Source organism: Aspergillus fischeri, genomic scaffold (assembly GCF_000149645.3).
Source record: "Aspergillus fischeri NRRL 181 1099437636266 genomic scaffold, whole genome shotgun sequence".
NCBI lineage: Eukaryota > Fungi > Ascomycota > Eurotiomycetes > Eurotiales > Aspergillaceae > Aspergillus > Aspergillus fischeri.
Genome location: NW_001509760.1, coordinates 869,963 through 885,638, shown reverse-complemented (window position 1 = coordinate 885,638; position 15,676 = coordinate 869,963). Strand labels below are relative to the sequence as shown.

Genomic DNA, 15,676 nt, shown 5'->3' with positions numbered 1-15,676 from the left:
CTTCGCATGGAATGAGATGCCGAGGATAGTTGACAATTAATAATAATGGGAAGCCATCAGCAAGACAAAATCCCTCAAGTATATTGAACGAACAATTTCGACTGATTAGTCTAGTATTAAGAATCTCCACCGACTAAGGAATTAGTATCGGATTAACTCCTGTCCAGCCCACGCGGTGGCTTCTAGCGTCGGATGCCACAGACGGATGCTGAGGGAATGGACTAATAAATGAAGAGGTCCCTCGTCTGTCGTCCCTCCTCGTCGAGACGTCAACTGATTCCATGGGTGAACAGTGATCAAAATGTTCCCTACTACGAACACCGGCTGGTCGATTCTGACCGGCCTGCTGGCTTTGTCTTCTACGGCATCTGCCTCCAACACCTCCCAAACAAACTGTCGATGCTTCCCTGGAGAAGCATGCTGGCCTTCCCCTCAGGTCTGGTCCGCTTTCAACCAGACGATTGACGGCCGACTGGTTGCTACAGTTCCACTAGGCACTCCCTGCCATGCGCCCAACTATGATGCTGCCACATGCGATGCTCTAAAGGCACAATGGCAGCTTCCTGAGTTGCAGTACGTAATGCCCTCTTTTTCTTTGTGATCTGGAGCTGATAAAGCAGCTATGAATCGTCCTCGTCGATCATGGCCCCCTTCTTCACCAATGGCACCTGCGACCCGTTCCACCCCGTCTCCAAGCCCTGCACGCTGGGCAACTACGTTGTCTACGCGGTCAACGTGAGCAAACCTGAGCACGTCGGCAAGGCGATGCAGTTCGCCACGAAACACAACATCCGCGTGGTTGTCCGCAACACCGGCCACGACTACAACGGCAAGTCGACCGGGGCCGGCGCCCTGGGGATCTGGACGCACCACCTCAAGGACATCGAGATCAAGGACTGGTCCGACACGCACTACAAGGGCAAGGCGATCAAGCTGGGCGCCGGCGTGCAAGGCATCGAGGCGTACCGGGCCGCCGACGCGAAGGGGCTCGAGGTCGTCGGCGGCGAGTGTCCGACCGTCGGTCTGGCCGGCGGCTATACCCAAGGCGGCGGGCACTCTGCGCTGGCGTCGCGGCACGGACTGGCGGCCGACCAGGTCCTCGAGTGGGAGGTGATTGACGGACAGGGCAACTTCATCGTGGCCAACCGCGACAACGAGTACGCGGATCTGTACTGGGCGCTGAGCGGCGGCGGCGGCGGCACCTACGGGGTGGTCTGGTCGATGACGTCCAAGGCGCACGCGGGGACGCCGGTGTCGGGGCTGAACCTGACGTTTACCAATGCTGGCATCTCGCAGGATACGTTTTACGAGGCGGTTGCGCTGTACCATTCGACGCTGCCGGCGATCGTCGACGCCGGCGCCATGAGTGTCTGGTATTTTACCAACACCAGCTTCTCCATCTCGCCGCTGACGGGGCCGAATATCCCTGTAGCCAAGCTGCAGGAGCTGGTCAAGCCGTTCACCGATGGACTGACCAAGCTGGGAATCAAGTATACCACGTACGCGGCGCAGTTCGACAGCTACCTGGCGGAGTTCGAGGCAATGCAGAGCCCTATCGAGGTTGGCATCGCGCAGTATGGTGGCTGGCTCATTCCACGGTCCGTCGTGCAGAACAACAACGCCGACCTCACCGCCGCGTACCGAGCCATCACGTCCGACGGCGCCACCTTCATCGGCGTGGGAGTCAACGTTTCGACCGCGGTTACCGGCGACGTCTACAACGCGGTACTGCCCGCCTGGCGCGACACGCTGATCGACACCGTCATCACGACGCCCTGGAACTGGACCGCTCCGACGGCCGACATGATCGCGCTGCAGCACAAGATGACGGACGAGTACATTCCCCGGCTGGAGGCGTTGGCGCCGCAGTCAGGGGCGTATCTCAACGAGGCGGATTTCCGGCAGCCGAACTTCCAGACGGCGTTTTATGGTAAAAATTACCAGAAACTGCGGGCTATCAAGGCGAAGTATGATCCGAATAGCATGTTGTATGGGACTACAGCTGTGGGATCGAACGAGTGGACTGTCACATCGGATGGACACTTGTGCAAGGCCAAGCCATAGCCAGTACGGCAGTCGAACGGTGTATATATGTTAGTAGATATACCTCCACCTTGACTATTCAGCATACAAGTAACGCGAGTAACGTGATTGGGATTTGGTGTGTCACTAGCCTACCTATTATTATTAGAAGACTATTAGCTCGCTTAGAGAAGAGTTCTCACTTGATTCACTTGATCAGGTGATTCAGATTGAGCTAATCTAAGACAAAGGTAACCGGATACTTTCACTCTGCATGATAATAGGATCAATGATTCATAATGCTTGCAGTTGCATTCATCAAGCTGAAACGTACCATCATCTACCGATATTAAGGCATGAGTAGATAGCAGGGGAACCTGGACAAGTCCCTCTCCTCCACCACCAGGTGTGCTTCTTACTGGCCAGCTACCATAAAATCCTGCAATCCACCGCGGGATCAATGGCCCAATGAACACTGAACAAGAGACTAGTTGGGCCTAGTTTGGGGGCCAGAGCAGGGATGTTCCCGGTGGCGGAAGCTTAATAAATGAATCACTTGCCTTTTTTGCGTTTCCGCGATTCCGGGTGTTTTTGGTTTTGTTTTTGTGTTGTTCTCAAGCGAGCTGCCTATTCGGTCTAGTGCCTAGTCCCTGCTACATGCACTGCTTAGTTACTCCTACTGCAATAATAAGGTCCTAAGGTAGTATGGATGTCTACACATCTCTGGAACAGACCAAGATTGCAGGCCAAGATAACATGAACTATATTTCATCAGTTTGGGGTAGAAGATCAGCAGTTCTCGTTCTCCACTTATGCTACTATAACATGATTGTGCAGGATACATGTGCATAGACAAGGGACCATTGTGGGAAAAGAAATCAACTGACGGACTACTGTACGGAGTACTCCGTGGTCTGTACTCCCCGTCCGTAACTGAGACAGTCTTGGTCTTTCGGTCTATTTGCCAAGTCGAGTGGAGATGATTCATCGGAGAGTGTCCGGGAAAGGCTCGTCTTCCATTGTTCCACTCCATGTTTTACTTGTGTGTTCCTTGACCGTGTGCCGATCTTCCTCACTATTAGTAAGTTCTATTCCCAGTCCAGCAGGAGATAATCATAGTCAGAGAACCATAGTCTCAGGTGGAGTTCTGTCCAGATTCAGTGGATATCCTCAGTCGAATATCGATCTAAATCCCACAAACTTAATTGCACCTGAATAAGTATCCGAGTAAAGATAATAGTCATATCCAACTCATGCACGTCTATTGCAGTCTACAAGTCGACAGCTTCATATCTTCATACCGTCGGGTGAAATGATTCCTCCCTAGCAAGCATGGGTTGGGTGTACAATCTCAAAACCCCCGACCCTCACAGCCAGGTCCCCCGTGTCATTGCCATCTGCCTGGTCTTCCCCATTGTCGCCTTTCTCGCTGTTCTCTTGCGATTATATGTGCGCATCCACACCAAGCGCGCCGGATGGGTCGATGATTATGCCGCGCTGTTCAGTTCTATTCTGGCCATCGCCTATGGCGCGATAGCCATTGCGCGTGAGTCTCTGCAACACTGGAGTTGCAAGGATGAGATGCTAACTGGCGTAGAATCGCGATGGGGTCTTGGACTAAATGCCAAATACTTTCCCAAAGAAAATGTCGTGCCGTTCAGCAGGGTCCGTTGCCTGACCTCTGACCTTGACTGGAAATCAGTATTGACCAAAGCAGGTCCAATATGTTGGCGGCCCGGTCTACACGCTGGCCCTACTAGGCTTCAAAGTCTCACTGTTGGCCTCGTATCTCCGCATCGGCGGGTTCGTCAAGGCCTACCGCATCGTCATCATCGCCGTCATCGTCGCTTGTGTCTGTAACCAGTTGGCTTTTACGTTTGTGTTGTGTTTTGCCTGTCGCCCGATAGCTAGGCAGTGGGATATGTCTATTCAAGGCAGCTGCATCGATACCGTTGCATCTTACTACGGTATGTCCCCGTTAGGTGCTGCCGTGCCAAACTAACAGCATACAGCACTCGCAGGTATGACTTTCAGCAGTAACCAGCGCAAGTGCAGCACTAACAAGACTAGGAACAAGTCTCGCCTTCGACTGCATCATCATCGCCCTCCCCCTCCCCGTCCTGATAACCCTCCGCCTCCAGCGCCGCCAAAAAGCCGCCCTCGTCGCCGTCTTCGCCCTCGGCTTCTTCGTCACCATCATCCAAATCATCCGCATTTTTACAATCAAGAACCTCAAAACGTACACAGATAGCCAGCCTATCGTCCTTTGGTCTGTCATTGAAATTAGTCTTGGCGTAAGCACCCTTCCCTTCCCCGCTCCACCCATCGCTCGCTGCGCTTCAGTCATCGCTCGCTACGCTCCTGTCGCTCGCCAGCTCGCTAACTTACTGACGGCAGGTAATAATCTCCTGCATCCCAACCTACGGCCCCCTCTTCCATTCGCTCCATCTAACCTCCACCCACCGCCGCCGCCACCCGGACGGCTACCGATCGCAATCCTACCGCCTGACCTCCCCCTCGAATCGCCCCACCGGGTATATCCATGGCTCCGGCTCCCGTCCTTTCGATAGTAGTATCCCCGCCACGACGACAATCATGTCGACAGCCGTAGAGCGGGAGCGGGAACGGGATAAGGTCTCCTCGGACGGGGACTCGGAGGAGAGGATACTTGCGCCGTGTGCGCATATGAATCCGAAGGCAAATTCGCATCCGCGGGGCCAACGGAGCGAGAGTGAGACGACGCTGGCGGAGTTGAAGGGGATGAGTGAGACGGGGATCCATACGATGACGGAGGTGAGGGTTGAGAGTCATAGTGTGAAGGGGTGCGGGTGGACTAGTGATTGATGTGTTTTTGATACCCCATGTATACAAGTATAGAACTACACTTTTGTTCAGCTAATGACGGTAATCTATCATTGATCTACATCTAATGCTACGAAAGAAAATGAAATACAACATTGATATCACAGGCAATACGATCGTCAGTCATTCCGTGAGAATCACTTCTTCAACCCCAGCAGGTTGATACTCTTGGGTCGCTCGATGGGTAAGCCCAAGGCCCGGTCCCAGATGAGCTGCACCAAGGGTCCCAAGGCACGGCTGACGCCAAAGGTGACGGTGTAGTATAGAGGCTGCTGGAAGCCGTAGTGGTAGAAGAGGACTCCGGAGGCGGCGTCCACATTCGGGTGGGGGTTCTTCGTCTATCGTCAGGTCAGTACATCGCATTGAAAGTAATCTCCCGGAAAAAGGTGCATACCTTTCCGTGTTCAGTCAACACCGCAGGCGCAATCTCCGAGTTCTTCTTGACGAGCTGGAACACAGGGTTGGCCAGGACGTCCGACCGGGTCGCGGCAAAGTCCATGAGCGCCTGGAAGCGCGGGTCGGGCTTGCGCAGGACGCCGTGGCCGTACCCGGGCACCACACGACCCGACTTGAGCGTATCCCAAAGGTAGTTGCGCACGTCATCATCAGTAAACTTGGTGCCGATCTTGTCCTGCATGGCCAGGATCCAGCGCAGGACCTCCTGCGCGGCGAGACCGTGCAGCGGGCCAGCGAGGCCCAGCAGACCTGCACTGTAGCTGAGGAAAGGGTCGCTGAGCGCGCTGCCGACCAGGTGGGTGGCGTGCGCGGAGACGTTGCCTCCCTCGTGGTCGCCATGAAGCGCCAGGTACAGACGCAGCAGGTCGTGGAAGTCCTGGTTCTCCTTGCCGCCCTTGCCCAGGAGCTCGGCGAAGTTGTACGACCAGTCCTGGCTGGCGTTCAGGGCCTGGGTGCCGACCTGGTCCACCTCGTCCGGGCGGAAGACCAGTGCCGCGACCCGCGGGATCTTGGCCAGCAGCGAGATGCTGTCGTCAAAGGTGGGCTCCCAGTAGTCGGCCTTGTTGAGGCCCTTCTCGTAGGCCTTGGCGAACTTGGACTCGGTGTTGAGGGCCGCCACGGCAATGGACAGCTGGGTCATGGGATGCATGGACCGGGGGAAGGACTTGATCAGGTCCAAAATGTGCTGTGGCAGGTGGGACTGCTCGGCCAGCTCTCGCGAGAACGCGCGGACCTGGTTGGTCGAGGGGACCTGGCCCGTCAAGAGCAGCCAGAACATGGCCTCGGGGAGCATCTCGGTGCCTGATGTGCCCTTGGGGAGTTCCTTTTGGCAGTCCTTGATGGTCTTGCCGTGGAATCGGATACCTTCTTCAGGATCCAGCACTGAACCCTCCCAGAGCATGGATTTGAGACCGCGCATGCCGCCAATAACGTTGGCGACCTTGACCTCACCAATCACCTCATCGCTACGTTCCTTGACCTGCTTGAACAGCTCGCGTTTGGCGGGAATTACCGCCTTCAGAGCGGTCTTGAGATCTGGTTCGGCCGTCGAGTATCTGCGGGAATTGTTGAGAGCCAAGCGGGCAGTCTAGAGGGGATGACGGGATGAGTTTCTGCATGCGACTGTTGACAGGTTGGATGCTCACCTGAGCCAGCTTGGATGCATGGCGTGTTGATCTCATTGTCATGGCCATTGTGATGGGATGCTATCAAGGGATGGTCTGGGAAAAAGATGCGGGGGACAAACAACGAGAGACGAGAGCAAAAGATAAACCTCAGCGAAACAAGGAGGAAAAGAGCACAGCTCGGCACCTCCGGTTGACCGCGGAGCTAGGCAGTGGACAGACAGCAGACGGCAGGGGGAAGTCAGTCAAAACCGAGGCAACGAGCGGCTGCATGCGGAGTTGCGGTCGGCGGATCAGCAATGGACAAGACAATGGCATTACCGGTGTTGCATGCCCGATGTTCGGTCCAGCGGTTGATTCAAGGATGCTGACGAAGTAATTGTTCTTGGGATAATTTCGACGAAGATCTATTCACAAGATTCTCGACGGTTTATCCATTTTGTTGTTGACATACAGAGGCAGTTCATACAACAGTCGGTTATCACATGAGGGGTTCGGGTATTCGTGGGTCTGGGGTAGGGATAGGAGTACTCAATCACTCCATGTTTACTGACTCTACCACGTTCGGATCTATTCTGAGATGGACTGCTAGAAGAAGGGCTGTCAACATAAACAAGCGATACAAATTGTAATTCCCCCCTACACGTATACTGTCAGCGACATTACTGACTACTCTGTACTGTTGCCATGCGGGGAGTCCCGATTAGGAAAGGCCAAGACCGGGGTAGTTTATGCCTGAGGCATTTAGGCCCATGTCAGGCACCAACTTGCCACTCAGCCTCATTGTGGCGCAGAAACCCCCAGCCACACGCCACATGATCCAATGAGCAAATCACCGTCCGCATGTGCTGGCGGTGAGCTCTGATTGGCCATTACCCCCTGAATCGCCTCAGGCAGAAATTTTCGAATGCTGGGACGAATTTTTTTCTTGTTGATAAAGCGAGATAGTGGAGACCCCTCCATCATCCAGCGTCAGCCTTGACTTTTCAAGTCTTTTGTTTCTCTTCTTGTTGTTGTTTTCTTTCTTCTTCTCATATACCCTAGACTTTGTCTTTTTCTTAGACGATCTGTCCTCGGGGGAAGGACGTTTAATTTCGTCCACCAGCTCAATCGTCTTATATACCCTCCCCTAATAGTTCGTTCCCCGCCGTCGTCTCGAACGAACATAATCCTGTCGGCCTGCTTCAACAGACTCAGAAGCACTCTTTTTTGACACTCTCCACTCTCCTCCTTAAGACTCATGATAATGCCTCACTCCGAGATGTCCGCACCTGTCGCCGTCTCGAAAACTCCCTCGGGAGTCCCTCCCACCGTCGAGGAGGTTTCATCGCTTACGAACACAATCTTCACGGCTGAGACCTCGCAACAGTCTCTAGATGCTGCCTACGGGCTGACCAACCTTCTCATCCAGAGCGTCGGAACGTTTGGTCTTCAAAGATACAACATCCTCCCGGAGATCAAAAAGGCTGCCACCGATAAGAAGAGCGGTGCCCGACGTGAGAGTGCCATGTTGATCATTGGTGCCCTGTTCGAGCGCTTTCCTCGCGAGCACGCCCTCAGCGAAGTCGTCTTCCTTCTTCAGGATGGTGGTGTCTTGAATCTTGCCCTCGATGCTCTGGCTGACAAGGGCGCCGTCGTGCGTGATGCGGCTCAGTACGCCATCGACGCGCTCTTCGATTGCTTGAAACCAGAGTCGTTGGTCAACGCTCTCATTCCCGCTCTCTCGGCCTATCTCAACAAGAGCTCCGGTAAATGGCAGGGCTTCGTCGGTGCGTATGCCTTGTTGGAAAAGATGGCCGTCAAGGCACAGATTGGTACGGGAACCATGGAGGAAGAGCGCCAGAAGGATCTTCTGCGCAGCGCCATGGGCAAGACTCTCAAGGAGCTGATTCCCCTGGTTGAGTCTGGGATGCACGATCTCAAGAACGAAGTGGCCAAGCAGGCCAGCAAGACCATGACTGCGCTCACCACCCTGCTGGACAACGACGATGTCGCTCCTCGCATTCCCCTGCTTATCAAGACCATGGAGCAGCCTTCCGAACAGACTTTGCAAAACGCTATCCACGCCCTGTCTCAGACTACCTTTGTCGCCATCGTCACCTCGCCCGTCCTCGCCCTCTTGACCCCTCTGCTCGAACGTTCCCTGAATGCCCCCACGACGCCCCAGGAGACCCTGCGCCGCACTGTGGTGGTTGTGGAGAACTTGACCAAATTGGTCCATGACCCGGCGGAAGCACGCACCTTTTTGCCCAAACTCAAGCCCGGTGTTCAGGCGGTCAAGGATCGCGCCTCGCTGCCAGAAGTCAGAGAACTCGCGACCCGCGCCATGAATGTCATCGACAAAGCTATGGGTGACAGCAGCCTGGCGGCCGGCTCCGTGGCGAAGACAACGGCTGAAGATGTTCTCGCTGTGCTCGAGGCCAAGATCAAGGAGAACGGTGGCCTTGCAGTGCCCAGCGAGCACACCCTCTTCGAGCTCGGCAAGAGCTACATCGCTGAGATGGTGCGCGAGGATGTCAACGCCAGAATGCACGATCGCATTCCTGCCTGTGTTGGCCCTTATCTTCGTGGATTCCTCCAGGATGACAAGCACGAGGCTGTCGCTTCGGCCGTCCAGGAGCACTTCATCGAGGAAGACCACCGCAAGTTCGGCAAGCCCGTTCCTGATGACCCCAACGAGGTTGAGATTGTCAACGCCAACTTCTCCCTCGCTTACGGAGGAATGCTTCTCCTTTCTCACACGAACCTTCGTCTTCTCAAGGGCCACCGCTACGGTCTCTGTGGTCGGAACGGTGCCGGCAAGTCTACCCTCATGCGCAGTATTGCCAATGAGAAGCTCGAGGGGTTCCCTCCCCAGGATGTTGTCCGCACGTGCTTCGTCGAGCACAATCAGGGCGAAGACGCCGATCTGAGCATCATCGAATATGTGTCCAAGGACCCCAAGATTGCCGAAGCCGGACAAGAGCACATTAGCCGTGTCCTCCTGGAATTCGGCTTTACCGATGGCCCCGAGGGAAGACAGAACCAGCGTGTTGGGTCCCTCTCTGGTGGTTGGAAGATGAAGCTGGCTTTGGCCCGTGCTATGCTCATGAAGGCCGATGTGTTGCTTCTGGACGAACCTACTAACCATCTCGATGTTGCCAACGTCAAGTGGTTGCAGGAGTATCTGAAGAAGCACACTGACATCACCAGTCTTATTGTCAGTCACGACTCCGGATTCTTGGACGAGGTCTGCACCGACATCTACCACTACGAAGGAAAGAAGCTGGTCCACTACAAGGGCAACCTGGCCGCTTTTGTCAAGCAGAAGCCCGAAGCCAAGAGCTACTACACCCTGTCCTCCAGCATGGTGCAATTCAAGTTCCCTCCCCCCGGTATCCTTTCCGGCATCAAGTCCAACACCCGCTCCATCCTCCGTATGACCAACTGCTCTTATACCTACCCCGGCGCTAGCAAGCCGTCTCTGGTTGACGCCTCCCTCTCGCTGTCACTGTCGTCTCGCGTCGCCATCATTGGTGGCAACGGTGCTGGTAAATCGACTTTCATCAAGATGTTGACGGGTGAGACGATCCCCCAGACAGGAAAGGTTGAGAAGCACCCCAACCTTCGTATCGGATACATCAAGCAGCACGCTCTGGAGCACGTTGAAATGCATCTCGAGAAGACTCCCAGCCAGTACCTGCAATGGCGTTACGCCAACGGAGACGACCGCGAAGTCTTCCTCAAGCAGACCCGAATTCTGACGGAGCAGGACAAGGCGCAGATGGAGAAGCCGGTCGACCTCGGAGATGGCCGGGGCCCTCGCCGCATCGAAGCCATCATGGGTCGTCAGAAGTGGAAGAAGACGTTCCAGTACGAAATCAAGTGGGTCGGCCTTCTTCCCAAGCACAATACCATGATCTCGCGTGAGACCTTGGTCGAGCTTGGCTTCTTCAAGCTGGTCCAGGAGTTTGACGATCATGAAGCCTCCCGTGAGGGTCTCGGTTTCCGAGTCCTTGAACCCAAGACGATCTCGAAACACTTTGAGGATATCGGTCTGGACCCCGAGATTGCCAACCACAACCAGATCTCCGGTCTCTCCGGTGGTCAAAAGGTCAAGGTTGTCTTGGCCGGTGCCATGTGGAACAACCCGCACTTGCTGGTGCTGGACGAGCCGACCAATTTCTTGGACCGTGACTCTCTCGGTGGTCTGGCGGTGGCCATCCGTGACTTCAAGGGAGGTGTCGTCATGATTTCCCACAACGAAGAGTTCGTGGGTGCCCTGTGCCCCGAGCAGTTGCACATCGCCGATGGTCGCATCGTCGCTCGCACCAACAACGCCGTCGCTCTCGACCGCTTCGAGGACAGCGCCGCCAGTTCTCCTCAGCCCGGCAGCACCGTCGCCAACTCGGCTGCTACCAGCGCCGCTCCCTCGGCCGTCAACTCTGGCGCCGAAGATCAAGGCGAACTGAAGTTCAAGGCCAGGAAGAAGAAGAAGATGACTCGTGCTCAACTGAAGGAGCGCGAGGCGCGCCGTAGATTGCGTCACCTCGAGTGGTATGTTCCTCCTTTCCTTTTGACTTTTGACTTTCTGCAGACTGCTAACTCTCCATAGGTTGCAATCTCCCAAGGGTACTCCCAAGCCCCCCGACACCGACGACGAAGCCGAATAGAGCTTTTGCTTTTCCTTCCAAAAGTGCATCTTTTACTGCATATGAGCGTTATGATTCAACTGGGCATATCTTGCTATAGACGGTCTGGTGTTATTATGTTTGGAATAATACATGTTAGTACATAGAGAACATGACTTCTTGCCTACGTTCATCATCTGTTTCTATCCCTTTACTGCATAGCTCGTACATAAACCGCATGAAATGATGCTGTCTCGCTCGTCTCGCGTTCATAAGTTAGTTTTTACAGCAAGACATCTTTGAGTGTCTTTGCCGCGGATGAGCGTGTAGATAGAAATATGTTCAAATACCTGACACTTCACCAATATATCCTTCTCTGGACTGTCTAAGGTGGCTTATATAAAGCAAACCATTCTTCTCGTAATATTTGGCTATTTCCCCTGACTATTAAAGCTGAGCATTTCTGGTGCTGCAGTAGGGATCCAATACCTTGTCATTGTTATGCCATATTAGGCAATCCGTCAAGTTCCCAGCACTCAGCACGTCAGCTATCTATTTTTCATGACAATCATAATCTTTCGCACTGTTTCTCCTACATATCAAAAGCACGGCATTTGCAATCGAGTGCAAACGATCGCCAGCAGTGCGTAATCTCCAATACAGGAGATACAGCTCTTCTCTGATTGGCCGAATAGCTGTCTCCCCGTTCCACCGCGTCGGCTCTGTCATTTCCTCCATCGAAAGCGAGCTGTCTTTTACTTGTCTATCGTGCATTTTCGGTCTCTCTCCTTTTTCTCAGTCTGTAAAGACATCTCTCTAATCAATGCCATCCCTACCCTAACCCGGCATGGCTCCCCCTGATTCCACCCACGGCGGAAGCTTCAGGGACCACCTCAAAACCAACGACCGGAGCTCAACATCCAAGGGAAAACAACGCTACGCACCCCTCCACGAAGCCATCCCCGAAGAAATCTCCTCCTTCCGCTCCCCCTCCGAATATGCCGATGCCGACACTGACTCGGACTCCGACCACGAGAACTCAGGCTCCTACCAGCTTCGCCCGGTCGACCGCTACGGCTCCCACCATTCTTCCGCATTCATCCCCGTCATCCGCGACGATGGCGGCGTCGAGACGTACCTCGACAGCATCACGGAAGCAGAGCAGGAGCTCCTCTCCGCGTCGAAACAGTATGATCTCTTCGATGACGATGACTCGGACGATCTCGACTCCGATGAGGAGGCCACACTCAGATACAAGTTGAAGGATAGGCTGAAGCGGCGGCGCGCGAGGCTCCAGGCGTGGCCGCCGGTTAAGTATGCTCGGATCTGGTGGCGGACGCTGCTCGCTGTCATTGTTACGTTGGCGGTGGTGGTGTGGGGGTTTTTGAGCTTTGCGGTGTCGCATAGGGAGGAGCCGAAGGTTTGGGTGAGTGCTGTGCCATCCGTTTTTCTGAGGCTGGGGGCTGATTGTTGATTGTCTAGCCGATGGTACCATCTGATTCGTGGTTTCCGTCACCAAAAGGAGGGACGCTCAAGCATTGGGAGGAGAGTTATAAGAAGGCGCAGAGCTTGGTCCGGAATATGACGCTCGTCGAAAAGGTCAATATCACAACTGGAATTGGCTGGCAGATGGGACTGTGTGTTGGAAACACTGGTACGTAGGTTGACTGTGACTACGGATTCATACTGATTGTTCAGGCCCGGCGGATATTGTTAAATTCCCCTCCTTGTGTCTACAGGACGGTCCTCAAGGATTACGATTTGCGGACCATGTGTCTGCCTTTCCGGCGGGTATTACAACGGGGTCTACGTGGAACCGGGAGCTCATGCGCGAGCGCGGCGTCGCCATGGGGCGAGAGGCTCGGTTGAAAGGTGTGAATGTCCTACTGGGCCCGTCGATGGGACCCCTGGGAATGATGCCTGCGGGAGGGCGCAACTGGGAAGGGTTCGGCTCTGACCCTGTGCTTCAAGCTGTGGCTGCAGCGGAAACCATCCGGGGTATTCAGAGCAATGGAGTCATGGCGACGGCGAAGCATTTTGTGATGAATGAGCAGGAACATTTCCGGCAGCCCTTTGAGTGGGGGATTCCGACCGCTTTATCGTCCAACGTGGGCGACCGTGCCCTGCACGAAGTCTTTGCATGGCCGTTTGCCGAGAGCATTCGAGCCGACGTGGCTAGCGTGATGTGCTCTTATCAAATGGTGAACAACAGCCACGCCTGTGAAAATAGCAAACTCTTGAACGGGATCCTCAAGGATGAACTGGGGTTTCAAGGGTTCGTGCAGTCCGACTGGCTGGCCCAGCGGTCTGGCATCAACAGCGTCCTTGGGGGCCTCGACATGAGCATGCCGGGAGACGGTCTGCATTGGGTGGACGGCAAGTCTCTCTGGGGCAGTGAATTGACAAGAGCAGTGCTCAACACGTCCGTTCCCGTGGAGCGACTCAACGACATGGTCACTCGAATTGTGGCTGCGTGGTATCATTTGGGGCAGGATACCTGGGAACGTCCGCCGCCGGAAGGCAACGGCGGCCCTAATTTTTCTTCATGGACCAACGACAAGGTGGGGTGGCTACATACGGGAAGCAACGACGGGTCTTATGCTGTGGTGAACCACTACGTTGACGCCCAGGGCACCGGACCAGAGGCACATAGCATCATTGCGAGAAAAGTTGCGGCGGAAGGGACAGTGCTGCTGAAGAACGTAGATCGCACACTTCCGCTGTCGCGCAACGCCTCAAGTCCATCCGGCGGCATTCTCCGCGTTGGTATCTATGGTGACGACGCCGGACCGGCGTCGGGGCCAAATGCTTGCCCTGACCGGGGATGCAACCAGGGCACCCTGGCTACCGGCTGGGGCAGTGGAACCGTGGAGTTTCCGTACCTTGTCAGCCCTATCGAGGCGTTGGAATCTGCATGGTCGACGGAAATAGAGAGCACCGCGTACCTGCGCAACGCCGTCATGCCAGCGGACGCGGTTGACAAAGATTTGTGCCTCGTCTTTGTGAATGCAGACTCAGGGGAGGGTTATATTTCCGCAGGCGGAATTCACGGCGACCGAAACGATCTCTTTCTGCAGAAAGGAGGCGATACCCTGGTCCGTACCGTGGCCAGCAACTGCGGAGGCGGACAGGGGAAGACCGTGATTGTCATTCACGCGGTCGGTCCGGTCGTGATGGAGTCGTGGATTGATCTCCCTGGCGTGCACGCCGTCCTGCTTTCCAACCTGCCCGGACAGGAGAGTGGGAATGCATTAATGGACGTGCTGTTTGGCGAGGTGGATGCCAGTGGACGGTTGCCGTACACAATTGGGAAGAGTCTGGAGGACTATGGGCCAGGCGCGCAGGTCTTATACGAGCCCAATGCACCGGTGCCGCAGGCAGACTTTTTGGACGCTCTGTACATCGATTACCGGCATTTTGACCGGTATAACATCACGCCGCGCTTCGAATTCGGGTTCGGGCTGTCGTATACCACATTTGAACTGTCGGATCTCAGCATCAGCCCGCTGCAGAGAAAATCGCGTTCTCCACCCCCACGGCCTGCAGACGCCGTGGCTCCACCCGTGTACGATACCAGCCTTCCGGATCCTGCATCGGCCTTATTCCCGACTGGTTTCCAGCCAATCTTCAAGTACATCTATCCCTACCTTTCGAATCTTGACGGGACGGCGCCGCGCAACTATTCATTCTACCCCAAGGGTTACAACGAGACACAAAGTCCCTCGCCGGCCGGGGGCGGAGCAGGTGGCCATCCCGCGCTATACGAGGAGATGGTAAGCGTAAAGCTTCAGGTGAGCAATACCGGGGATCGGAAAGGACAGGAAGTTGTCCAGCTCTATGTATCCTTTCCGCCCGATGTGACCGAGGAGGGCGACTGGGTGGAGGTGGACTCTGACGCAGACAAGACCGGGGAGAAACAGAGGGAGCGGATGAAAATCGAGTTTCCTGAGCGGGTTCTGCGGAACTTCACCAAGATCGAGCTGGAGCCTAGTGAGCGACGCGAGGTGCAGATGACGCTCAGCCGGAAAGATCTGAGCTACTGGAGCACGCGCGAGCAAAACTGGGTGATGCCCGAGGGCAAATTCCAGATCTGGGTGGGACGCAGTTCTCGCGATCTGCCATTGATGGGGGAGTATTGATTTGCCTTGTTGTATAGACTAATTCTTGTACATAGATGTGGGACATAATAGACCAAGCAATGCCACAGCAGGCATCATTCGACAAATATAGAATTTATTCCAAGCAATCAGACCGACTTCTGTTGCCATGAGCACCCGGAGTGGCCCAGAGTGGATCAGTGGCTGCGCCGAATCTTCCAGCTCCACGAGAGTTTTCGGCAGCAACAGGCTATGGACTGGACCCTGAGGGGCTATTACTGACTCTTGGCCAATGACAGGAGCAGCAGAACGTGAAGCTATTCGATTTGACCAGAAAGGTACTCAACCCGAGACACGGAGTGGAGCAACCGTCGATCATCGGCATCATCGGGCATGTCATTGCTGGATCAATTTTTCTTTTTCCGTACAGCATCCCCTGCCAAAGAAACCTGATCATCAGTGCCGTGTCAGAGAATGAACAAGGGTACGGCAACGAGGTAACATG

At 54.9% G+C, this 15,676-nt stretch overlaps 5 protein-coding genes across 5 annotated transcripts; 4 read left to right on the top strand and 1 right to left on the bottom strand.

Moving 5' to 3' along the window:
- Positions 1 to 301: 301 nt before the first annotated feature.
- Positions 302 to 2,064, top strand: NFIA_050120 (FAD-dependent oxidoreductase; the record flags this gene model as incomplete). The annotated part of the gene is made up of 2 exons (XM_001257566.1): positions 302 to 573; positions 621 to 2,064. The coding sequence occupies 2 exons, from the start codon at positions 302 to 304 to the stop codon at positions 2,062 to 2,064; spliced, it is 1,716 nt and encodes a 571-aa protein (XP_001257567.1).
- A 1,290-nt stretch (positions 2,065 to 3,354) lies between these two features.
- Positions 3,355 to 4,866, top strand: NFIA_050110 (putative integral membrane protein (Pth11); the record flags this gene model as incomplete). The annotated part of the gene is made up of 5 exons (XM_001257565.1): positions 3,355 to 3,568; positions 3,620 to 3,687; positions 3,740 to 3,989; positions 4,093 to 4,316; positions 4,420 to 4,866. The coding sequence occupies 5 exons, from the start codon at positions 3,355 to 3,357 to the stop codon at positions 4,864 to 4,866; spliced, it is 1,203 nt and encodes a 400-aa protein (XP_001257566.1).
- A 155-nt stretch (positions 4,867 to 5,021) lies between these two features.
- Positions 5,022 to 6,533, bottom strand: mcsA (putative citrate synthase Cit1; the record flags this gene model as incomplete). The annotated part of the gene is made up of 3 exons (XM_001257564.1): positions 5,022 to 5,222; positions 5,279 to 6,427; positions 6,486 to 6,533. 3 exons carry the CDS (start codon positions 6,531 to 6,533, stop codon positions 5,022 to 5,024), a joined length of 1,398 nt encoding a protein of 465 aa, XP_001257565.1.
- Positions 6,534 to 7,725: 1,192 nt separating this feature from the next.
- NFIA_050090 (putative mRNA-nucleus export ATPase (Elf1)) lies at positions 7,726 to 11,116 on the top strand (the record flags this gene model as incomplete). Its single annotated transcript, XM_001257563.1, has 2 exons — positions 7,726 to 11,000; positions 11,059 to 11,116. The coding sequence occupies 2 exons, from the start codon at positions 7,726 to 7,728 to the stop codon at positions 11,114 to 11,116; spliced, it is 3,333 nt and encodes a 1,110-aa protein (XP_001257564.1).
- Positions 11,117 to 11,921: 805 nt separating this feature from the next.
- On the top strand, positions 11,922 to 15,213 carry NFIA_050080 (beta-glucosidase; the record flags this gene model as incomplete). Its single annotated transcript, XM_001257562.1, has 3 exons — positions 11,922 to 12,500; positions 12,557 to 12,728; positions 12,827 to 15,213. 3 exons carry the CDS (start codon positions 11,922 to 11,924, stop codon positions 15,211 to 15,213), a joined length of 3,138 nt encoding a protein of 1,045 aa, XP_001257563.1.
- Between the last annotated feature and the right edge of the window lie 463 nt (positions 15,214 to 15,676).